The following is a 25312-nucleotide window of genomic DNA, read 5'->3' on the forward strand; positions in this document are numbered from 1 at the left end:
CGCTTAGAATTCTCCTACCAAGTTCGAACAACATTTAAGAACTCTGTTTGTCCTAGGTAATTGGGCATGTGTTGTACATAATTACTGAAAATGTCATTCTGAAACTGAATGTCCGAAGAAAATGTTTCGCTAAATTTTCTTCGATCACAGTTCGGCACCACACATCTTCTTCTGAATATCATGTACATCAATATCAGCATTTTCTTCTGACCGTTTAGTCTTCCGAATCACTGAGTTTCAGATAAATTTGAGTTAGGATGTAAACAAAAAGACCAAATCAGGAGATCAGGAAAACATATCAAACGTGCATAAGTTAAATCTGAAACACCTACTGATGTTATAATCCATTCTGTCATGAACCATGCACAAATGAAATTTTTTTATGAATAATGGCAAAATGAATAACAACGCGATTATCCTAATAATGTCAAATATAAGTTTCCGGATTAAAAGCCAAGTTGAGTCAAAAAAAGTTTTTTGCTCTTACTGTCAGAAAATGAGCCTAAATGATTAATCATTTACTATATATAACGCGCTTATTCTGTGTGTCCATAGTTTGTAGTCTATGTAGTCTTTGTAGTCTCTGAAGTTTTGGCTTCTGGAGGTATAGTTAGTTGGGGTTAGTGTAGGGATATAGTCGGGGTACTGTAGTGGTACAATAGTGGTACGGTAGGAATACTGTAGGGTTACGGTAGTTTCAGTAAGAATTAGTTTTAGACCTAAAAGTCGGGGGCCGCGCCGGAGGTGCGGTCCACGGCTGGTTATAACAATAAAATAATTCATGAAATTTTTCTATTTTTTTAATATTTCAATTTTGAAAAAACTGAATATTTTCGAATTCCCGCGCAAATGAGTGACGTCATTGTTACGCTTTCTGGAAATTTTCTATTCGGAAATTGTCAGGAAACAGGCAAATGTAAATACTCTAGAAGGCCGTAAATTTGCTTCAATTGAAAATATCTGTTTCATTCATTCTGAAAACTTTTTAGATTTTTTTTTAACTTGAAAATATTTCGATCGAGTTGGGTGAAAAGAAAAACGTTTCACATTGTTTTAAATATGAAAATTCCAAAAAGTTCCCATAATGTTTGCCTATTTCTAAACACTCTGAAAATCATCAAATTCCTTATAACACCAAAAAGTTGATTCTGAAAAAATTTTCGAGCTTTCATTTTTGTGCAACAACACTAATTTGTTTCAACTTCAATGGTCTTTACTGAGACGTCGGCACAAACTGGCACTAATCTAAAAGAATCCAACATAACAAATGTATCAACATTTATCAGAATTCTGACAAAGGAATGCTAAAAAAACCTGAAGTCATTAATCCAAATGTTGCATGATTAATAACCACTTTATCAATGGTGAGATATCATTTACTGTTCATAAAACGGAGTTTCAACTTTGATCTCCCACCTTTGAACTTTATTTTCTGTAGTAAAAAATGGTTTGGATTTGTGGTTGGTGGGAGATAATGACAGTGTACTGCAGAGGTACTGTTGTGGTACCGTAGGGCGTATTGTAGGATTACTATAGGTTTACTGTAGTTTTGGAAGAAATTAATTTTTAGAATTCGAAGAGAGTCGGCGTCTATTCAAAATAAAAAAGAAGAGACATCATTTTTCGAAGTTTCTTGGTGATAGAAAAATCCTGCCACTTTGAGGGGAACATTTTTGATACAAAATCTCCATAAAATCCGAGACCGAACCATAAGGGAAGATGCCAGAAGGGAAGAATCGGAAAATGTGTTTGTTTTAATTAATATGCGGTGGACACATTTTCTGCTTCTTTCCCTTTGGTCGGGTTTCAAAAATCTGAGAGTTTCCGTTTCCAAATTGCTTGAAAATGCCTGAAATTCTGAAAAATCTGGAAAATACAAAGTTCCCGAGAATTTTGAGACGAAAGTCTGAAGAGAAGCCATTTTTGTGATGGAAAATTGCATTTGGGAATGCAAATAATTGATATTTCACATCTGAAACAGATTTCCTGAAAATCAAAACAAAACAACGGCTTGTTCAACACACAAATTTATTGATATTTCGAAGAATAAAGTGGAAGAATGGGAAATCAAAGGAAAATGATAGGTAGATTGGGAACAAGGAGGAGAGGTCAGGAGAATCAGGAGGATCAGAAAAGGATAGGGGAGATCATGAAGTAGATTGTTCGGAGGTTGTTTGGAGCTGGCATTGGTGGAATTCGAATTGTTCAGTCTTGATCCGGGAGCTTGTATCCAGCGTTTTCGAAGTCCTCGATGCTTCTAGGATAGTTGCAGAGCGGCTGCGAACAATGGCAGATGTACGTATCTGCGAAGGTAGCTGGGCGGGTTTTGTCCAACAAGGTTTTCTGAAAAATTAAAAATTATTATTAGTATACCGTAGCTTTTTTATTTGGAACTTACCTCCATTCTTTGGCACGTGCCGTCGGCTTTGGCGAGCTCTTGTTTTCTGTGCTGGTTCTGGGGGATGTTGGCGATTCCTCCGAATGACGAGATCTGCTCGCTTGGGTAGAACATTGCGAAGCAGGAGAGTTGGTTGCGGATAACTTTGGCTTTCGGGATGCCAACGTTTTGTTGATAGCAGTTAATGGCTTCAGAAATGGCGACGATGCTGCAGGTGGCCAAAATTACAAAGAGAGCGGATTTCGAAGAGAGCATTTTTTGGAGTTGACGTGGAGCACTTTTCAATGGAAAATGCATGAATTAACTAAGTTTGACCGCAATTTATATGTAATCTCAAATCCCGCCCCATTAGACATTCTGAAATTTCAGCTCCGCCCTTTTCCAGTCTTGGTTGGAGTCTTGAAGGAACGCCACGCCCCATGGCCTTAACAATTGGGAGAAGTTCTGAAACTGAAGCGTCCAAAATAAATTTGTGGAATTGAGCCACCCCCGGAATCTGAATCATAAAGGACAAATAATCAAAGCACTGAACGAGAGACACTGCCAGCATTGGAAAATATTTTATTATGTCTGAAATATGAGATTACTGGGACTGGAAGTCTAGAAAAAAAAGAATGTAGAATGACGTTTCTGGGTTTTTGAACATATAGCCTCGAGTTGTGCTCCAAAAAATTAGTGGATTTGAGAAAAATACCATAGCTCACTGCATCAGTTCATGAACTCACGTGGTGTCAGGCTGTCCATAACATTTTGATCTACAAAAATGCGGAAATGTTTTGCCCAGAAACATGTGACGTCAGCACACTCTTAATCGTGCAAAATTAGAAAAGAAATCTGCATCTAGACGCGTCTAAATTCGCGCAACTTTTGTAGATCATGCCGAAATGGGACACTCTGATACCACATGAGAACCAAAATCCATAAGGAAGAAAAAAAAATTTGACTGAGTGGAAGAAAAACCACTGCAAAATCAATAAACGTGACTGAATTTCAAATTTTCGCGACATTTTGTTTTCTTTGTGCTTATTCACAAACCAGGATTTTTCAATCGGCAGTTTCATATTTCAAAAAAAAATTTGCACACCACGAGCATCCGAGCCCACGGTCACTTTTTATTGCTTCTGCCCGGCTTCTCTTGCTTTTTTTCTGTTTTGCTTTGAGGTTTATGTGCAGATGTTGCTAAGTTTTGTACACAATGTAGGGGTACTGTAGGATTACTGTAGATTAAGGAAAATAAAACGGCAAGCTTCTAAAGAGATATTGAGTTAGTAGCTGGGAGTTGGCAGTGATCTGAAGATACTGTAGTGGTATTTAAGGGTATTGTTGGATCACTGTAGGATTACTGTAGGTTTACTGTAGTTTTGAAAGAAACTTTTTTTTTAATTCAATGAGAGTCGGCGTCCTAAAAAATAGAAAAATTCTGCCACATTGAGGCGACATTTTTGATGCAAAATCTTCATAAAATCCGAGACCATACGGGAAGATGCCAGAAGGGAAAACCCAAAAAAAAAGTGTTTGTTCCAATTAATGTGCTTTTGCGCATCTTTCCTTTTTGTCGGGTCTTTAAAATCTGGAAGTTTTTCCCAAATTGCTCGAAAATGCACGAAATTCTGAAAAATGTGGCAGATGAAAATTTTCCAAGAAGTTGAGACGAAAGTCTGAAGAGAAGCCTCTGTTGTGCTGGAAAATTGCATTTGGCAATGCAAATTATTGATATTTCACATCTGAAACAGAATTCCTGAAAATCAAAACAAAACAACGCCTTGCTCAGCTTACAATTTTATTGACTTTTCAAAGAAAAAAAAGGAAAAATGAAGAATAAATGGGAACTGATAGGTAGATTGGGGAAACAGAGGAGAGGTCAGGATATTATCAAAAAAGGAGAGGAGAGATCATGAAGTAGATTGTTCGGAGGTTGTTTGGAGCTGGCATTGGTGGAATTCGAATTGTTCAGTCTTGATCGGCGAGCTTGTTCCCAGCGTTTTCGAAATCCTCGAATTTTCTCGGAGTATTGCACAGCGACTGTGAACAGTAACAGACAAAGGTGTCCGTGTCGTAATTTGAGGGGGTTTTGTTGTACAGCTGGGTCTGCTGGAATTTGAAAATAATCAGCTCTCTTTTTACTTTTTGCAAAATTGGGAAAACGAATTTTTTTAAATTTTATAAATTATTTTCCTGTTATATTCATTCAATAATTTCAGCCCGTTTTTTGACATTTAAACCAATTTTTTTATGACTCAACTCCACATTTAATCCAGAAACTCTGAAATCTGGCATCTGGCATCACATTGTTATTCACTTTGCCATTATTTTCAATACCAAATCGTCATAGTTCTTGACAGAATGGATTATAACATCAGTGGATGTCTCAGATTTGATTTTTGCACGTTTGGTATGTTTTCCTGATCTCCTGATTTGGTCTTTTTGTTTACATCCTAACTCAAATTCCTTTGAAACTCAGTGATTTGGAAAACCAAACAGTCAGAAGAAAATGTTGATATTGATGTACATGACATTCAGAAGAAGATGTGTGGTGCCGAACTGTGATCGAAGAAAATTCAGCAAAACATTTTCTTCGAACGTTCAGTAATTATGAATTCAGTAAACAGGCTCAATTGCCGAGCACAAACAGAGTTCTCAAATGTTGTTCGAACTTTGTTTTAAATTCCAAATGACAATCTCTTCTGACTAACATTTCAAGTAATTATAGCAAAACAGCTAGAATGAGTGATTTGAAAGTTCGCTCCAATTACAACGTTGTTGAGAATGTTCTCGAGACTAAACATCTAAGAAAAACTTTTAATCAGAGCATGTCAGTATATAAGTTGCAGATTTTCAAACACCTAAGTTAAGGAAGGACTAAAGTTTGATGTTTATTGCTGGTAAAATCTAAGAAGGTGTTTTAATGAACAAAGTTTGCAATGGGATTACTGAAAAATTATTGTAGCGGTTCAAAATTTCGAAAAAAAGGTTTTAGCTAAAGCCTTCAATTTTGTTAATTTTTTCAGCCGATCAGTGTTTTTTATTGGATTATCATCGTTTTTTGCACATTCTGGTTGCTCATCTAACTTTATTTTGTTGGTTAAGGTACATTTGAAGATTATATGTAACCTATTACTGGTTACGTATTGGCTTAAAATGCAAAGCGGCAATCGGCAAATTGCCGGAATTAAAATTTTACGGCAAATTGCCCTAGACCAAAATATGCAATGAAAATGGCAATTCTCACAAAAATCTTAGCAATAATTTAATAATGAAAAATTGATTAACAATTTAAAATTTGATTAACTCATTTTTAGGTTTTGAAATTCCAGCTTCAAGTTCCCACATATCCGATCAGGTAGAGTGTATTGAATTTTTAAAACGTCCTATTCTAGTCACTGCTAATTCGAGTACACTATCATCTGACGAGCCGTTAGGAACAATTTTCATGCACAATCTTCCTGGTAGTGATTAGAGATTTAGCTCTAAAGCTGATCTGGAATATCATGTAGTTTTGTGATCAGTGCTGCCATGTATCAGATTTTTGTTGTCCTAGAATTAATTCTGAAGACGGTTTTTTTTCATTTAAAAACGCATGTTGCAGGATTATCCTTACTTATTTAAATACTTGGATACTGAATGCATTTGCATAATTAATATAGTTTATACAGAAATCATCATAAGGTGTTAACTGGAATGAATTCGAAACCATATAAAAAATGCATTCACTTTTGGGACTTCCAACATTTCAGAATTATACTTTTTGAAACGAAAATTGGAAACATTCACGGCTATTTCTGAAAATTTCGCTTGTAATTTAATGATTCAGGTATCTTGAAAAAAACCATCTACAGATCAAATTTTAATTAACAATACTGCTTACTTTTCGAGGTTTCCAGATTTTTAACTTATTATAAAATTTTGAATCTAACCAATGTTTTGAAGCTAACTAGGAAACCCTCTGAAAGTGACAGAGGGGCATGATGGAATGTGAATTTTAAGCTACTGAATTTTACACCCTTGCTCACGGTGAGCAATCAATAATGCTCAAAACAGCTTGAACGTCCCACTCTTGCCGATTTTAGGAAGGTTGTCATGGTGGTTTCAAGGAAGGTTGTCATGGTGGTTTTAAATTTTTAATCATTCTTAGGAAGATTGTGCATGAAAATTGTTCCGAAGGACTCGTCAGATGATTCATCAGACGTCAGAGATGAGTGTATTCGAACTAACGACTAATTGGAAATGTTACTATAATAGGAAGTTGCAAAAATTCCATACGCGCTATCGGGAATGTCAGTACTTACAGCTTGAAGTTTAAGCTGTGCAAATGGGTTACCATGTAGTGTAAAAAGTCGTTATTTTGCCGCGACCAACATTCTTCGGGTTCCGCGCTGCTCTATACTTGGCGCGGCTTGCGGCGTGAAGCAGGTGCGGCATGCATTTTGGCGCCTACATGGAAGCCCTAAAGCTAATAATTTGGCTGCAATCAATTCACTCAAGCTCAGGACAGACTAAACGAAGTTATACATTTTTGCAATTTTTATTCTAAAATGTGCGGTCTCTACGTTTTTTTTCCACTTGATAGCTATCTCTTCAATTTTCCTAGAAATCTATTTCAAGACCGGATTAGTCACAAAACACAGATCTAACCAGATATTTGGTATTCGACATTATCAAGGTGTGATATTAACAAATCGCACGTTATGCACAATAGGATTTATGCCTTGAATCTTGTAGTTTACGTGACATGTTTCAGAAAAGGATTACATTTTTGATGTCGAACTATGATCAGAGGGTATCAGAATGATCATTGAGTATCGTGCAAGTTTTATTTCATGGAAACAGGGAGTAATCAAAAATGTAAAATGCTACTAGAAGCTTTTCCAACAAAAATGGGTGATCAAAAATTAATAGAAAAAGCGTTTTAAATGTGTTGTAGTCGACATTTTTTTATTGCTTTATTAGACTCGAAATTGTCTGAAAACACCGAATTTCTTAATGAAACTTCTCGGAAACTTCTCGAAAAATGTTATGGTGGGTCAAAAAATGACCTTGGCGGGAATTTTTTCCCCAAAAAAATGTGACGTCAGCATGTTCTTAACTATGCGAAATCAGTCTAAATTACCGTGATTCTTGTAGATCTATGTAGATCAAACCAAAGTGGTACACTCTGACACCACGTAAAAGAGGGAAATAAAAGTGTTTATTTTTTTCTAGATGCTAGTTATTCACATTTTCTACAGTGTTTCAATATTCTATCAAATGTATGTTCTATCATTTTTCCGAATTTTCCTTCCAATTTCGCACGTCTTCTCAGTTTCTTTCTTGAAATCCAAAAAGCTGGTGCATCAGCAAGCTATCTGGCTTTTCTATTTTCAGAATCCGTGTACTGGAAATTTTCTTAAACTCAGTGAATCGCATCAAGATTTTGGGTACATTGGTCAGAAAAGCACAGATTTGTGGTGTCAAACTGAAAAAAAAACATTATGTTCGTCACGATTTCTTTCTGACTGTGGGGGTTGCAGTAATTACAAGCTTTGCTTGTTTCAATCGCCAAAACATTTTTCTCAAACATTCAGTTTAAAAATGACATTTTCAGTAATTATGAACAACATATGTTTGCTAAATTGCCAGGGACAAACAGAATTCTCAAATGTCCTTTGATGCTGGTACGAGGTGGCACCGGAGCCGATCAAGAGGTTTTGGAATACCAAATTATAAAATAGTTTTTGTTTTTGAGAAAAACATTTCAAAACGAGTAAATATTAAATGTGGGAACATGTTCCGTACATTATGAACAATTTGTCGAAAGTGAAATTTCCGGCAAATTGTCAAACCGGCAAATTGCAGGAATTGAAACTTCCGGCAGACCGGCAAATTGAAGGAATTGAAATTTCTGGCAAATCGGCAAATCGAAAAAATGCAGGAATTTAGAATTTCTGGCAAATAAGCAAACAGGCAATTTGCCGTTTTTTTTCTGGAAGTTTCAGAATTTTAATTTCAACCGGCAACATTGTGCGCAACCTATGAATAATCTTATGTACATATTAATTGAAAAGACATCAAATTCTATGAAAATATCTACGGAAAACAGGAACTAAATTTTCAAAAAAGGCACAGTTTTAAGTGTTTCCGTCTCATCAAAAAATTCTCTGAACACTTACGGCAAACTGTTGTTCGGTAAACGACAAATAGCTAATTTGCCGAAAATAAATTTTTCCGGCAAATTGGCAAACCGGAAAATTTGCGGAATCGGAACTTTCTGGCAAATCGGAAAACCGCAAATTTGCCGATTTTTTCTAGAAATTTCTGCAAAATTTTACGCGGGTCTATCACTGTTTACATATTTATTTTTAAAAGTTAGCAAATTCTATGAAAATTTTTAAAAAGAACAAGAAAAAATTCAAAAAAGGCACAGTTTTAAGTGTTTCCGTCTTATCAAAAATCCCTCTGATCACTTCCGGCAAATTGATATCCGGTAATCGGAAAATCGGTAACTCACGGGAAATGAAAATTTCCGGCGAATCCGCAATCCGGCTTATTGCCGAAAGGGGAATTTTCCGGCAAATTGGCAAAACGGCAATTTGCCGTTTTTTTCTGGAAACTCCAGAATTGCAATTTTAATTGGCAAAATTGTACGCATCAAATAAATGCTGATACATCTATTTAAAAAGTCAAATTTTTGGCAAATCGCCATAATTGGAAATTCATGGCAATTTGCCAATTTGCTGAATTTGCCGGCAAAAAAATTTACCGCCCACCCCTGATATGAACGTTAATAAAATACAGTAAAAACAAGAAGTTTGAATAAAAAGTGGCTATATTCAGCTCCATATTTTTATGTTTTTCTCACAAGGAAAGTAGGTCAATCTAGTACCGGACATTGACTCGAGACGTATACTATTTGAAAGCTTATGATTCAAGTAGGTAACCACAAAAAATTCTGCTGCGGAACTCAACTCTGAACCCCTGAAATGGCCATCTTAAAATTGTTCTCTTCGTCCTTCCAGTTTTCAACACTATCCCATACATATTCATGTTTCTTATACAGAAAAGGATCTGCAATCTTTATAAAACGATTACAAACTTTTCAGGTTTTTTCAAAAAATTAAAATTTTCCAAAAAGCTCAAACATTGTTTGTTAGACCCATATACCTCCCAAAAAACAATTCCAATTGCTCAGAACCACTTTTAAGGCTATTTCCGTGAATGTGTGGCTCCAGTTAGACAAAAATGTCCAGCTTCAACAATTGATGCATCTATTCTTTTGGATGTTTGCGTGCTCAAACATCAGGCAGAACACTTTGCAGTTTTGTGGCAAAAAAGTAATCCCTGGGCTTTGCAAATGTACGTGACTACTGTCGTTTTGAAACAAAGTTCGTGCCGATTCAAAAGTCGTAGGCTAGAAGAGCACAAGCCACAATTTTTGCATGACTAATGGATTGGATCGAAAATTTGAAAATCAAACATTCAACAAACTTTGTGCCATTTCACTGATTCAGTCAGCTATTTTTACATGGGATTTGTAAACTATAGCTTTGATGTTACATTATCAAATGTTACAGTGAATAACAAAACGATTATCCTAATAATGTTAACAAGATTATTATAATACTAACTAGGTTTCTTTGTCCCCGAATAAAGAGCATGGATTTGCGAACAATTGGTAATGACACACAATGCAGAAGCTTTGAATTATACATGTAAAATCGAAATCCCTGGAATCATATTAGGGGATAGGCGGTTGCCAAGTTTTCAAATTCTCGGGAACAAAACTTGAAAATTTAGTCCCGCATAATTGTCGAGTACATGGGTGAGCGGAAATCAATTTTTTCCGGCAAACCGGCAAATCGGCAAAGTGCTGGAATTGGAAATTTTTTCTAGAAATTTCAGAATTTCAATATTAGTCGGCAAAATTGTACGCATCTTATAAATGTTCCGATATCTATTTTAAAAAGTATGCAATTCTACAAAAAAAAATTGAAGAAAACTGGAGAATAAAAATTCAAAAAGGCACAGTTTTCAGTGTTTCCGTCAAAAATCCCTCTAAACACTTCCGGCAAACTGATGTCCGGCAAACGGCAAATCGACAAATTGCCGGAATTGAAAATTTCCGGCAAATCGGCAAACAGGCAATATGCCGTAATAACTACAAGTAAAGTACATTTATGTTTTGTTAAGTGTTCGACCATTAAATCGCTATTGGAGTTAATATAAAAATTTATTTTAATTCAAAAACTAATTAATTGAAACAAATATCATCGAAATATGTGAGTACTGTGAGCTTCACAAAATGTGAGTACATTACGGAAAATTCCCGTTCGCGGAAAGGATTACGTTTGGATGCTCTTCGTAGACCAGATAATCTTAAAGGGCAGATGGTGTATAAGCGTATAATTACTATCCTGCCGACAAATTGGGCAGCTGCCCGAAATGGACCTCATTGGATTTCAATGCACTCATTATATCTTATTGAAGCTCAGATAGTGAGTTGTTAGCAAATTACTTTTTTCCAGGTAAAAATTGTGAAGGTGACTAAAAATGAGAGCTAAAAAAATTTTTTAAAGCAACTAGTGATTTGGATTTAAAAATTGACTTTTGAAGCGAAATTCAATAAGTTTCTTTGAGTTATACATGTCCGCTAAGAATTCTACCTAGTTTCGAGCAAAAACTATATAATGTGATTTCGAAAATGTAGCTCATAAAGCATAAAGCTCATAAAGCTCAAAGCATCATAAAGCTCGTTGTAGCAACTTCTTAGTTGAAAAATTTCTAGAATCATTTAAATGAAGTGAGTTACACCAGCTTTGCCATATTGAGCTCCGCAAAATTTATATATTTAATTCGAACCTAGGTTTGACAATTAAACCGACAAAAATTTGGCTTTCAGATTTTTGAGCACAACTGTCTCGGCTCTGTTGAATTTTTGCAATTAATAATTTCCATTAATGCAATTACTACACGAAAATTCAAAGGTTTTTTATTGCAGCAAACAGGAATAAATAAATTACATTGTTAGTAGGCACATTTCATAACTGATGTTGTGATTTCCTTCACTTCAAGATGTTTCCTTCCAACTTTTAGATTTTTCCAATCATATTGTTTTACTTGATCTCTCATATCATGCTCACTTTTCGCGTGATTTCATGACTTACTGTGAATCAGAAAAGCCATTTCAAACTAATTTCCTGCCAAAACTCAGTGAATCGGAAGTTTTGTTAGTCCGTAGAGATTTTGAAACTGATCTTGTCATATGATTTTCTTCTATTTTCAGATTCCATTTTGTAGCGGAAGTTTTTTTTACTAAAACCCAGTGAATCGGAAGTTGGTCAAAAGAGTACATAACTTTTGGACCCGATGTCATTGTGCACGTTTCGTTTACTGCTCGAAAACTATGGTCAGGGACTGTTTCGGCTTTTCCATTTTTGAGTCCACGCTGTCCGATATGTTTTGAGAGCATTGCTGAAAAATATAAAAAAATAAGACTTCAAAATTTTCAAAATTTTTTTAGAATTTCAGAATTAACACTAAACATTTCCAGGAAATAAAAAAATGAAGGCATTTTCAAAATGGATTTTAATTTTTTTTTTGGACTATTTTGTTGTTTTTGGGCCACAGAGCTTTAGGAAAAATTGCCAAAGATAAACTGTGAGATGTCGACTACCAAGAAAAATACATATTTCAGCTTATTCCTGTTTTTTGAAAAAATGTATTTTATTAAAAAAGAGCACTACTCGAATAAATAAATATAAAACAATTAGCTGCATACGGAGCTCTGAAACTGTTTTTAGCTCATATTTTCACGAATATCAAAGTTCAAAAATAACGTATTATAATTTTTTTCATTTTTTTCATTTTTTTGATCTTTTCACAGAATTTTATTCTCAAAAAACAAAAATTTTTTTTTGACTAAAAATTTCAAAATTTCACAACATATTTTTAATTTTTTTGATATTTTCTTCAGGAAAAATATTTCGAATCAATAGTATATTTCCTTGCCAATATATCAATGTTTTTCAGAAGTTTTTCGACCAAAGAGTATGCACAAAATACCCTTGTAAACAACTTTTCAATTACACGATTTTCGACAAAAATGTAACAGAATTTGATCAAATAAGATTCTGCAAAAATGTTATCAAGTTTGAGTCTTGCTCATTGTGCACAATAATGCGTTTTCTGAACAAACGTGCATGTCAACAAAAAGTATTCGTTGTGCTTCGACTGATCAAATCACGTAAGCCACTGAAAGGAGTAAACAATAGTTGCTCTTTTTCGCTTCATGAGCTTGAAAGGGAAAAGCTTGTGGGGGTTTTTGCTCCAAAAAAATTGGCTTCAAACAATAAGGTAGCTCAAAGGTAAAGTATCGAAAGTGGGGATCCAGTTTGAATGCACCAATAATATTCCAAAATTATCACAGATCATAATAAAATAATCAAAAAGTTTTCAGATTTCTTACAATTTTCAGTGAAAGATAAATCCCAAATTATTAAAACAAGGCGACTTAAGGAAAATTTCAAGCAAAATGTTAATATACAGACAACTAAATGAAATCATGAAGAAACGTGAAAAAAGCGTTTAAATAAAACCTTACTTTTTGGTCGACTTTTTATCATTCAACTAATAAAAATGTTTGGAAATATTAATAATTATTAGGACGAAACTGTTTCCTTCAACAACGACTAATATAATACCAAAATATTTTTTTAAACTTAGGATAAGTTCCTTTTTTTTTTATTTTGGAGCGTTATACTACATATTTACGGGGATTTTTCCGAGATCATAAAATATCACTTTTCTGTTTAATAATGATTTTATATCTATAAAAATTATCCTGGTTAAAACTGATAATTATTTTGTATTGTTGTGATTTTCACAAAGTCCACTTTAAAAAAATTATTTTTAAATGAATAAAAAAATGGGTGAAACTAAAAAAGTTACAAAATACCTTTAAAATTTGTTAAAAAAAGGACATGAAAAATTAACATGGAGAGATATAAAATTTTTTTCATTTACAGGAAATTTCAAGAGCAACTTTTTTGTTTGAATAAAATAACTAAAAAACTAATTATGGATGAAATTATGGTAGCAGGCCGACTAGTAGTTTTTCGACATTTTTTGTCACCTAGGAAAAAATCCTAAGCTCTCGATTTCCAGCAAATAGATGAACGCATCACGTTGGAATAAAAAATAAATGTGTAAGCGGGAAAAAAAATAATAAAAATGGTGAATGAATAGCAAGCAAGAAAAATAGGGCACAACATAGGTACCACGACAATTTTACAATTTTATGGCTAACAGGCGCTCGCTCGTGAAATATGTGCGAAACACAGATAATCAGAATTTATACAGAAAGCAATTTATATGACGTTGAAAAACTTTCTGGCTATTAGTTATAGTTATTTTGAAATCATGAAAAATCTCGAAAAGTAAAAATTGAAAAAAAATTATCCCGTGGAGACTACAATCTTAGGACACTTTCAGCCAAAACCTTATAACTTAATTGAAAATAAGTTTTGCTCCAAAAAAAAACTTGTCAACCTGATTAAAATATTTTCATTCAACAAATATAAAAAACCCGGTTAATTTAAACATTTAGGACTCTGTGTGGCGGATGATAAAAAAGGTTGCTATAATTTTAAATCGCCCTGTATAGCCTGACTAGCCGAATCTTGCCACTTTACAGCAAAATTGTAAGCTTGAAACTGAAATAGGCGGATTTTATTATTGTTAATGTCATTGGTATGGTTTTTAAACATAACTTTAGCATTGAAGTTATTTTTTTTGCAAATTGCGGAATATATGGCTTACTCTATTAATATTAATACTTGTCCAGCAGGATTGAAGAAAAAAAACTAGCAAAAATAAGTAGTCACCATTTACAAGGCGACGTCGAAGGCATAATGAATGTTTGTAGTTTGAGCAAGAGATCCCTTCTCCGGCCAGCTGCTCTCTTAGCTGGCTATGCAAGATAGCGGCAGGGGAAAATGGCAATTACACGATTACATACATGCCATCTGGCATCTATAGTAATCTTACAATAGCCGTGCAGTAGCACTACAGCACCCCAGGCAAGTTTCAGTTAATTATCAGCCTAAAATGTACCCAATTTAGGTAACAAAATTTTGTGAGATAGATCTTATATGCAACTAAAAAAAGAACAAAAAGGATAATAATGAAGACCTATTTAAGTTTCTGTTGCTGGGGAGTTCAGCTAAAATTGGGATTTTTTTTTCAAATTTTAACCACAGTAAAAACGTTTGAAATATTTTTCGAAAAGTCTCATTAGTTAATTCGAGCTTTATTTGAGTCTGTATTCTTAACAAAACAAAGAATCTTATGATTACTTCTTTTTAATCTACATACTATAACAGTTTGCTGGGTAAATTGAGTTCACTTCAGAGATCAAAAAACACTCACAATTCAAAAATTTGTGTGAGAGCAAGAAAATGCGCACACAAACGGCATAGAAAACAGAATGAAGAATTGAAGCTCGAGCAGAAGAGCCCGCCCCTGCATTCTTTTTAGGGGAGGGTAGCAAGCGACACGCCCACATGCCGTCCCTGCCGCCTAAACATTATTCATTTCACAGGGAGAGGGGAAGAGAGCGAAAAAGATAAAATTGTTTTGCCGGTTTGCCGATTTGCCGGAAATTTTCAATTCCGGCAAATTGCCGGTTTGCCGTTTGCCGGATATCAATTTGCTGGAGTTCGTACTTGCATTCTTGACGCTTCTAATTCTGATCTTTGCTGGAACTCTGCTCTCTGCAAATTTCAATTTTTAAATTAAAAATTTCAAAAAGGGTGTTATTTTATTTGACCTAATTTTGGAACCTTTCAAATTTTTTGAAGAAGGGCTACCTATGATTTTCCCGTACTTTTGGAATTTTGAAAAATACAGCTTTTGGTCAAATATTGCAATTTTTAAATATGTTCCGTATTAGCTAGCATAATTTATTTGGTATTTTCTTATATAAATGACAATTCTAAACAGTTTTAAGAAAGAAAAAAGAAGGGCTTCCTATGATTTTCCCGTATTTTTGGAATTTTGAAAAATACAGCTTTTGGTTAAATTTATAAATTTTTAATTTATTTTGAGATTAAAAGAGAAAATTGTTCAGTACCATTTCTGTTTAGGCTCTCAAATCTGCAAAAAGTAGCAGATGTATATTTCCGGCAATTCTGTTTTCCGGGAACCGGCTATTCCGGCAATCGACAATTTTGGCTGAAATTGCCGAAAGTACGATTGCCGAACATCCCTCGCCGTGCACCCCTGGTTGCATTACTTCTAAAATGTACTCTGTAATTTATTCCCTGTTCTATATTGAAGCTTTTGGTACCAACTGATTGTGACTAAATAGAACTACATATTTGCAACAATACTACTTGTCAGTTATTGAAAAAAAAACTGCTATACTTTCCCGTCAGATATCTTTATTTAAAAAAATTTTTTAATTCGAAATGATGCCTGTAATTGGTTGATTTCACATTGAAACGTATGTACCTGTTTTGGTTCGAACTTTTGAAAAAATAGTCTGAAAAAATCCAGATTGGAAACAGTTAAAATTGCTCATTTTATGTAAGATCTCTTAAAAGTATCAAATCCAGAAGCCCAAAGTTCCTTTGAGATTTTGTGATTTAAGCCTTAAGTCTGGTAGTGTTTACTGATCTACAAAAAACGCTCCGAACTTATCATTGATGAAGTAGCTAGGGGTTTCCTCAAGAGCTAATTTGATGTTTCTGATCCTTCAAAAATGTTCCGACTCGCCAAAATGTAATCTTGTGTTTCAATTTTTGGGCAACTGATCCATTATAGAAATTCTGCCAAACTCTAGAAATTCCAAGTCCAAAATAATCTTAACTTTGTTTTAGTTATAGTTGTTTTCTGAAATAAGAGTGTAGAATATTTGAAAAAAATCCCATAAAATACATTTATTACGCATATTTGGGTGATCAATTGATTTAGAACAAATGGGGAAACATCAGGCATATAATTAGGTCAAAAATTTGCTGTAGATATGGCAGGTAACATAATTCAAAAGAAAACAAGAGGGAATACGAGCCGATTCACACGGCTTTTCAACAGATTCAGACGAAGTAACAAAGAGCTCACAGGGCTCTTCAACATGGGCACAGGGGTTACAAATTTGTAAGTGAACAGGGGAGAAAACAATGGGATACAAGATCCAGAATTCTTGATAAAAAATACAGACCCGGGGGACAAATTCCCGGGTCTGTATGAACAAGAAATGGGGAGGCAAATACATATACAAAGCTTAAGGCTGCATCAAAAGTTTCTGGATCATATTAGTGAATGACCTGACAATTGGATCGTGTTTTAAAGGTAAAAGGATAAAAGGTAAATAATGAAGATTTTCAGGCTTCCTCATTCATTAAAAAAATCTGGATAAATTGATCTTCTAGACGCCGGTATTCCTGGTCGCCAACTCGGCAGATTAAGAAGAAAACATCACTGATCAACTGCATTGGTCTCTCTTCTCGGATTATTCGCGCCAATTGCTGGAAGAGGCGAGCATCTTGTTGATCTCTTTGACTAAGTGATCTTCCTCGGATACGCAAGTAGTCCGAAGCAGTCAGAATCTGCAGTGCCGTTGCTGGTGATCTGCTAAACATGACCATGCGGAAGCCATCGAGTGAGACGGTCAAATCATCGTTCACAGCTGAAAAGAAACCAAATGTTAATAACTGCAAAAACTCAGCAAGCAGAGATCAACATTTGAACAAAAAAAATAAATACTAACCTCCACTTTTGCGTCGAGCATAAACGTCTCGAACCAATGCCTGAATCCGTTCGTAGGACGGTTCGTTCATTGGAGCACGTATTGACTGGTTTCCAGATGATGTTGGTGGTTTAACAGATGTGAATGCCTCCGGTTTGGCGTCTTCAGGTGTCTCATGAGTTGAATGCTTTGGCTTCGGGCCTTCATAACTCATACTTGGCTCCTGGGGGGATTTTCGCTTGTTGTCTCCACGAGCACTTCCTCTCGGCTGCCTGCAAAAATTAATTTTAGCAACTTTCGTTTTGTATTTGAAAAATCGTTGTCAAAAGTCAGATGAGGTCGGTGAAACTCAATTCGAAAAATACAAACGAAACTCACTGCGATGTACCATCATCGTCTGTTACAAGAATTTCAGCTCGCAGATGGTTGTAGTATTCGTACGAGCATCGTAAAATGCCCTTTTGGGCCATTTCTTGAACGCTCAAATTTCTCGGCTCGCGCATTTGAGCGCTTTCCGGAAGAGATTCTCCATGAAAATGATGAAGATATGGCGGATTTCGGACTCGGCTGAAAAGAAAAATATTTTTCATAAAAGTTTGCTAGGTACTTGTGCCCTCATTTTAATAGTAAATTTTTAAATCAAAAAAAAAAAACTTCGACACGTGTGGAGTATTTTGTATTTTTAGGCTTACTAGCAAACCCGTGCTTGGGCGCAGGCGCAAATTGTGTGGCGAAGCGAAAAATTCGCGAATCGTTTCCGGACGATTCGTCGTCTACTCCGCCGTACATCCTGCCTGGACTCTCCCGAGTTTGCGGATCCCTGATCAAAAGCGCTAAAAAAAAGACACTCGAAATTATTCCGTCACAAAAAGCTTACATGTTCGCGGTTGAGACACTGGATACTCTTGATTCTGATCTAGATGGGAGACTTCCTGTTTGCTGGAGGAACTGCCGGAGCTGGTCAATCCGGGACGGCGAGGAAGATCTGACAGATGGATCAGTCAGCTGGCTCGGACGAGGATCATAGAATCCGCTGAAAGTAAACAAAACTAGAAAATAATTTTTAAAAATGGCTACTTACTCGTTTAGAGTGTTTCTTGAAGACGCGGTCGGTGACACATCGGCAAACTGAACTGTCCGTCTTCTGACACGATCCGACACTCGTGTTAGTGGCAAGGGCTGCGGAACTGACGCTTTTTCCGGCTGATTGGACGTGGTGCGTCCGGTCGACGAGCCCTGATCGAATGCTCTGAAATTTGAAAATGGAAACGTTAAATTCAAAGAAAGTTACTTACGTGTTGCCACCGATCGAGATTCCAGATCCAGTTCCTCGTGTTGTAGTTTGCGATGAAGATCTCATTGTCGGGTTCGAAACCTCACTTGGGTGAGGCTCTCGGAATCCACTGAAAATTGAAAACTAGAAATTATTTTAATCAACAATAAATACCGATTCAATATCCGCTGCGAACGACGTCTAGTAGAATCCGACATTTCCTCCGCTAGCCGATCTTCCTGAGGATTCCTCTCTCGTTCTCGACGTGTAATGTCCTCGGGCGTGACTCGGATTGGGGGACGACGACTCATTATTAAGACTGAAAAAAAATAGTTGTAGTGACGATTTTCAGAAACAAGTTCAAGGAACAGTTTCTCGGGGAAAAAATAGATAAAGCTAACAAGGGAGGCGTGAGGAAGTCAGACGCAGACTGAAAAAAGAGAAAATTGCGTGGGATGGGCTGAGAGAGCTCCGCCTTCTTTGTGAGAGAGTATTCTAAGAGGAAGATTAGATAGAGAGATAAAATAATGAGTTTTTGAGTTATTAGACTGAATAAAAATCAATACGTCTCACAGTTACACAATTTGGATTTGATTGGGCAGCTTTATTTTTGGTGAGGAATTTCCTGAATTAGCTCCTAAAAATGGGAAGGATGAAAGGACAAAATATCAGCTAGAAATTGGCCACTTTTTTGGAATTTTAACTATGGAAATGTCAATTCCTACTGAATAAAAAAGTTGCTCATAATATGGTCTTCAATTTTCGCTTTAATTTGGCCTAGCAGTTGAAGCGTCCGATATCTTGTGAGTTAGTTTCCCACTAGAAATTTAGCAATAAGATGTTTTGAAAAACAAGAAACTGATCATAAAATTATCATTTCATCAAGGAGTCATTCATTAGCTCCATTTGTTGGTGAACAATTGCCTGAATCAGCTCTAAAAAATAGAAAGGATGAAATGACAAAATGTCAGCTAGAAATTGACCACTTTTTTGGAACTTTAACTATGGAAAAGTCAATTTCTACTGAAAAAAAAAGATCATGATATGGTCTACAATTTCATTTTCATTTTGACCTGATAGTTAAAGCGACCGACATCTTGTGAGTTAGTTTTCAACGAGAAATTCAGCAAATAGTAGTTTTGGAAAACAGGAAACTGATCCGAAAATTATCATTTCATTAACAAGTTTTCTGCAATTGACATTAGTGAGAAGCATTCAAAAGATTGCAGAAAGCTGCTGATAATTTTCAAAATGCCGTTTTAAATCAAAACAATTAAATGAAGTTAGAACAGGTATCAACAAATGCCGAAAAAATTGAGATAATGACAGAAGAGAAACAGTGTCCGACTGAAGATGAGCAATAGCACATATCTCTGTCGTGCATTCACTAGGACGCGCTAACAGAGGAGAACAGAAAAAATGTGTAGGAAAAGGAGAGAGTGCCGAGAAACAGGCAAAAAAGGGGACAGTCTGTGGGAGGAGTTATGTTATTAGACACGAGACGTAGAGAAACAATGCGGTAACCGGAAGAAAGTCGTTCGAAAAGGACAGTGACTTACCTCAGATGAGCAATAACAAAAAACAGGCCGCGCGCGCAATGGGCGGGGCTTAAAGAGAGCGGTTTTGCGTAGTAAGGGGAGCCCTGAGACGCACAGCGAAAAAGAGGACAGTCTGTGGGAGGTTATGTTATTAGACACGAGACGAGACGCTCCGACTTCTTTGGGAAAAAGTGTAGAAAAAGCCGGTCAGAGAGTTTCCATGATATCGAGTTTTTTGTAATATAAAAAATTACTGAATTGAAATATTTGTTTCCGACGGACCACTTAATGTGAACAGCGAAAAAAATTTTGAATGAATATTATATGGCAAATCAGAACAAATGAGAAACACGGCTTCTAATACCCAGGAGGAGAGAGGAGCAGGTCTAGGAGAAGCTGGATATAATGAGGCACAGTCTGCAAGATGAAAAACCGGATTGTCAGACGGAAATCAGTACACACAAAATTAAAGAACAGCATGGTGCAATTGCTGAAATGACGAATTGACAATAAAAATATAAAATAGTTCACAAATAACCAACGCCTTTTCACTGAACCACAATACTCCAAACTATAAACATTTTTTTCCTGTTTTGCCAAAAACACCATTGACCTCAATAAATTCTGCCTCGGGGGAATACTGCAAGTGCGCCCCACTGCAAACGGGCACCCTCACCGGGTCATTCACACACACAGCCCCACCTCTTGCCACATCGCTCGTTCTCATTCTCTTCAAAATGGTTCACACCGCCGACAACGCGTGGAGGGCTCACATACCTCTTATGTACCGCGAGGATTTCCTTTGTTCATCTGGAGTTGCACGTTGGAATGAGGAGTTCCCCAGGCACTGCGTGGTTTCTCAACATGATCGGCACAAGACAAAGAGTGTCTTAGTTATTCTGTTTCTCATCGCAATGAGAAATATCAAGAATAACCGGTAAGATTTGTGTATTTTTTTTTTAGAAATCAATATTTCCCCTTTTTGCAGAGGTACATTTACCCGTATCAAGGATAGGCTGAGCTCTGCACTGAAATCACCGGCTTCACTCTTCCGCCGCTCTCCGGAAATCTCACTTCGAGAGGATATTCTCAGTTGGAAGAAATCGCCGCACTCTCTTGCCGCCAGCGAATGTAAGTGGTTTTTTTTCAACTACCTTTTTAATTCTTAAATTTTCAGACGGCGGCAGTGATCTCTTGGTTCAATTTCTGAAACAGCAGACTTCGGATGACTACGTCGACTTTTGGCTGGAAAGCGGCGAGTACAGGTGGACAAGAACGAAACCGGGGCGTAAACGGGACATCGAAGCTCAACGGATTTATGACAAGTTCGTGTACGGGGAATGCCCAAGAAAGGTGAGTTATTGGAGATGTCTTGGTGGAATTTTGGAATTGGAATTTTCAGATTGCTCATCTTGAGAAAATGTGTTTTGTGTCGCGTCAAGGACCAACAGGAAGAGACGTGTTCATCTGTGCTCAGGCGTATGTTGGAACCAACTTTCCAAAGGATTCGTACAAGAAGTGAGTTGAGAAGATAATTTTTGTATCCACAGGGGACAATTTATCGGCTCAGATAAACCAAACCACACTAGCCTGCCAGCTCCTGCGAGGTTTGAAGCCGACACCGGCGTGGTATTCAAGCGTTCCCGGCGTGGTTTGAAGCCGACACCGGCGTGGTTTTGAAGCGGTGCCGCCGTGGTTTGAAGCCGCCGCCTGTGTCGTTTTCAAGCGTTGCCGGCGTGGTTTGAAGCCGACGCTTGCATGGTTTGAAGCCGACACCGGCGTGGTTTTGAAGCGGTGCCGCCGTGGTTTGAAGCCGCCGCCTGTGTCGTTTTCAAGCGTTGCCGGCGTGGTTTGAAGCCGACGCTTGCATGGTTTGAAGCCGACACCGGCGTGGTTTTCAAGCGATGCCGGCGTGGTTTGAAGCCGACACCGGCATGGTTTAGAAGCGTTGCCGGCGTGGTTTTAAAGCGTTGCCTGTGTGGTTTGAAGCCGACGCTGGCGTGGTTTGGAGCGAACGCCGGCGTGGTTTTAAGCCGACACCGGCGTGGTTTGAAGCCGACATCGGCGTGGTATTAAAGCGTTGCCGGAGTGATTGATAGGCATATGCAAGGTATGGTTTACCTGAGGAGTTTAAGAACGCCAGAGCAATACAGGCTATGCTAGTGAGACTAATATTGGTGACATGTGATAAGAATTATTTGTGACGTACTTGTACTGAATTTTTAGTTTCAAGTCATCTCGTCTCGAATTCTCAGTTCTAATTAAGTTTTTTTCAGATTTCTCCAAGATCCAATCTACTTGAACCTCCTCAAAACGGTATCTTCTGGAGCAACTCAACTCAATGAATAAACTCCGTGTAACTATGATATCCCTTTTTGGTTTTCTCAGAACATTTTTCACATCCTCCCACCTAGTTTCTATTGTTCTTGTTATATGTATGTCTACATTTGATTTGATTATTACTAACCAATATCTTGTTCAAATTAAAACTGTTAAATGAGGATTATGGATAATTGTGTAATTAATTGGCAATATGCCAAATTTTCTCAACAAACGGTAGAAATTCCGATTGCAAATGTAGCAAATATTGTGTAAAGTTGGGCAAAATGGCTTTCAGATGAACTAGTTGAATCTGCTGGTGATATTTTTGACGTAATTTCTTTCCAAGGCTCACCACCGGGAAAAATAATTTTGATGCAAATTTTCTTAGAAATGCTACTTTTTAAATTGTTCCTCAATTTTTGCAATCATTTTTCTTGTTTTTTCTGTTTATATTTTTATATAGGAGCACTTTTTGTTTAACTTTTTTCACCTTTTTAATCTTTGCTCAATTGAAAATTATTTTTAAAAATCCATTTTCAGAAGACTTGCGCATTTTACTGCTGCTCCGAAATGTCCGATGCCACTCCATCCTCCTCAGAAGCTCCAACACCATCCGGACAGTGTAGTAGACTTCGTCCTCGATCTAAAAACTCGACTGCACCAGAACCACCGGCTCCCAAGCTCACGGATCACACCGACAAACTCTTTATCGAGCAGCTGCGTCGTACTACTTTTCCGTTCGAATTCCAAAATAAGCTGGATTCTCGTTGGACAATTGGCGATATGTTGAAAACGTAAGTTTTAAAAATTTAAAACTTAATGCAGACTTGTGGCTCCGCTATTAACTTAAGTAAAACTATTAAAAACTTCAAAACCTCTAGTTTGACTTACTTTTCTCTTGAATCTGGATAAAAGAAAGTTTTTGGCATTTCAAAACTCCAAAAAATAAGTTAAGTTTTTTAAAATCACCAATTTTGGCAACTCATTTTTGTCGCAGTTGCTGATAATTTTTTTTAAATCAATAATTTGCCTAATTATTCAGTGTTCTAATTCCCAATTTTCTGATTGTTTTAGCTTTTGATAGTTAAAATGTTTCAAAAAAACTTTCCCTTACTCGGCATTTGGCTATGAAATTTCACCTAAAAGTTACGTTTTTTCTTTCGGAATCCATAAAACATTGCTCGATTGGCTTGAAGTAAAACAGCCAACGAAAGAAGTAATCGAGGATCCGGCGAAGTTCAAGTCTTACCTGAAGAATCTGAACGGAAAAATTCGAGCTTCCCATCACCGACCGTTGCCGGAAGCCATGGAGTTGTGGATGAAGGAGAAGTGCTCTGCGAAGCATGCTAGTCGGATTTGCTACTTTTCAAGAGAGCTATCGATTGGTGATGAGAAACTCTTGAACAACTATCGTCCCCATTCCGCAGAGGTAATCTTTTATTTTAACGAAAAACCATCATGCAGTGATGTAGACTTTAAACTCATATTTCAAATCTACAAATCTTGTATTGGAAAAATTTCAGACGTATGGAGAAACGGCCTTGAACCAACTGTTGTCGATCTGCGAGGAGCTTGAAGTGGGCACGGATGACATCTTTGCTGACCTGGGCTCAGGAGTTGGGCAAACTGTGCTCTTCTTGTCTGCGTTTGCTGGAGTCAAGAAATCTATCGGATTTGAGATAATGCAGTATCCTAGCAAGTGTGCAGAGCTTAACCGATCGCATTTTATTTCGTGAGTTAAAAAAAATTATAATCCACTCTCCGAAATTGAAATAATATTGTGCAGACTAATGAAGCACTTGGGAAAAGCACCTCTTGAGATCAAGCTGATTCATGGAAGCTTCTTGGATGCTGAAGCAGTTGAATTGATTACCAGTGAAGCTACGCTGTTGTTTATGAACAACGTGAAGTTCGATCCGCCATTGATGCTCAATTCGGAGAATCTATTCAAAAAGTGCAAGGTGGGAACCAGAATCATTTCCACCTCGGAGTTTGTGAATCGTGGAAGATCTCCAGAAGCTAGCAATGCTTGGACTTCTCGTGAGTTTTTTTTTTCTATGTAGATTTTAAAAAATTGTGATTGTTCTATAGAATCATCACTTCAATCAATAGTAAAAAATGCAAGTAGTCTGAATCAGGGATGGGCGAAAATTGCCGGTTTGCCGATTTTTTCAATTCCTGCAAATTGCCGATTTGGCGATTTGCCGGATTTGCCGGAGATGTTTAGAGAGATTTTTAATCAGACAGAAACACTTAAAACTGTGTCATTTTGAATTTTTTCCCGTTATTTCTAGATATTTTATAGAATTTGCTTAATTTTTAAAATAGAGGATTATGGATGCGTTTAGTTTTGCTATTTGAATTTGAAATTCTGAAATTTCCAAAAAAAATAAGTGCAGAGCAACAACTTGCCGAAAATTTTGGGCAAGTCACCAATTTGCCGGCTTGCCGGTTTGCCGGAAATTTTCAATTCCAGCAATTCGCCGGCTTGCCGGTTTGCCGATTTGCCGGAAAAAATCGTTTGGCTAGGTACACAGTAGAAAATGATTTTTAAGTTTTCCAGAGGTTTTAGTTTAGTTTTAACCAGTTAGTCATTTTTAGAACTACTTTTTACCCTGTGATTTTGAGCGGATAACTTGATATCAAAAAATTTCAGAACTCGCCAGCATCACTTCCACCAAAAAGCTGCGATCAGTGTCAAATAACGTGAGCTGGACCGGATTAACTCAGCAGTTCTACTTGACAACTATCCATTCTGCGCTGCCTACTCCACAGCCAACTGATCAGTGATTCTCGACCCATGCCTTCTTTCAATAATGTTCGCAAAATATCTTCTACAATCTAGTGTGTCATCCCCATATTTCAACTGCTCACCAGATATCAACAATTAATTATACTTCTGAAGCTCAAATACGAGTATTTTTCAGTGAGTTTCCTATGTTTTTCTGTTTTTAAAACCTGAAAAATTAGTTCAAAACAAAACGTAAGTTTTTAGTTTTTTGAAGTCAAAAGAAACATATAATTTTTTGAGAATTTCAGATTTCGAGACACATTTCTTCATC

At 36.6% G+C, this 25312-nt stretch overlaps 4 protein-coding genes across 4 annotated transcripts; 2 read left to right on the plus strand and 2 right to left on the minus strand.

Annotated features, from left to right (window-relative positions):
• Nucleotides 1-2013: 2013 nt before the first annotated feature.
• B0294.1 (INSulin related) lies at nt 2014-2695 on the minus strand (the record flags this gene model as incomplete). Its single annotated transcript, NM_075947.2, has 2 exons — nt 2014-2343; nt 2399-2695. The coding sequence occupies 2 exons, from the start codon at nt 2693-2695 to the stop codon at nt 2206-2208; spliced, it is 435 nt and encodes a 144-aa protein (NP_508348.1). The 3' UTR covers nt 2014-2205.
• A 13599-nt stretch (nt 2696-16294) lies between these two features.
• ZC53.1 (NR LBD domain-containing protein) lies at nt 16295-18709 on the minus strand. The gene is made up of 8 exons (NM_075948.7): nt 18565-18709; nt 18413-18520; nt 18199-18366; nt 17995-18150; nt 17810-17950; nt 17496-17684; nt 17139-17389; nt 16295-17057 (listed from the first exon to the last, which is right to left on the minus strand). The coding sequence occupies exons 1-8, from the start codon at nt 18699-18701 to the stop codon at nt 16753-16755; spliced, it is 1455 nt and encodes a 484-aa protein (NP_508349.4). The 5' UTR covers nt 18702-18709; the 3' UTR covers nt 16295-16752.
• A 1900-nt stretch (nt 18710-20609) lies between these two features.
• rgs-9 (Regulator of G-protein signaling rgs-9) lies at nt 20610-22514 on the plus strand. Its single transcript, NM_075949.8, has 5 exons — nt 20610-20865; nt 20917-21059; nt 21106-21281; nt 21331-21446; nt 22205-22514. Exons 1-5 carry the CDS (start codon nt 20666-20668, stop codon nt 22275-22277), a joined length of 708 nt encoding a protein of 235 aa, NP_508350.1. The 5' UTR covers nt 20610-20665; the 3' UTR covers nt 22278-22514.
• Nucleotides 22515-22820: 306 nt separating this feature from the next.
• Nucleotides 22821-25107, plus strand: dot-1.5 (Histone-lysine N-methyltransferase, H3 lysine-79 specific; the record flags this gene model as incomplete). The annotated part of the gene is made up of 5 exons (NM_075950.7): nt 22821-23044; nt 23415-23679; nt 23774-23982; nt 24037-24290; nt 24907-25107. The coding sequence occupies 5 exons, from the start codon at nt 22821-22823 to the stop codon at nt 25038-25040; spliced, it is 1086 nt and encodes a 361-aa protein (NP_508351.2). The 3' UTR covers nt 25041-25107.
• Between the last annotated feature and the right edge of the window lie 205 nt (nt 25108-25312).

Source organism: Caenorhabditis elegans, chromosome X (assembly GCF_000002985.6).
Source record: "Caenorhabditis elegans chromosome X".
In the NCBI taxonomy this organism is placed as follows: domain Eukaryota; kingdom Metazoa; phylum Nematoda; class Chromadorea; order Rhabditida; family Rhabditidae; genus Caenorhabditis; species Caenorhabditis elegans.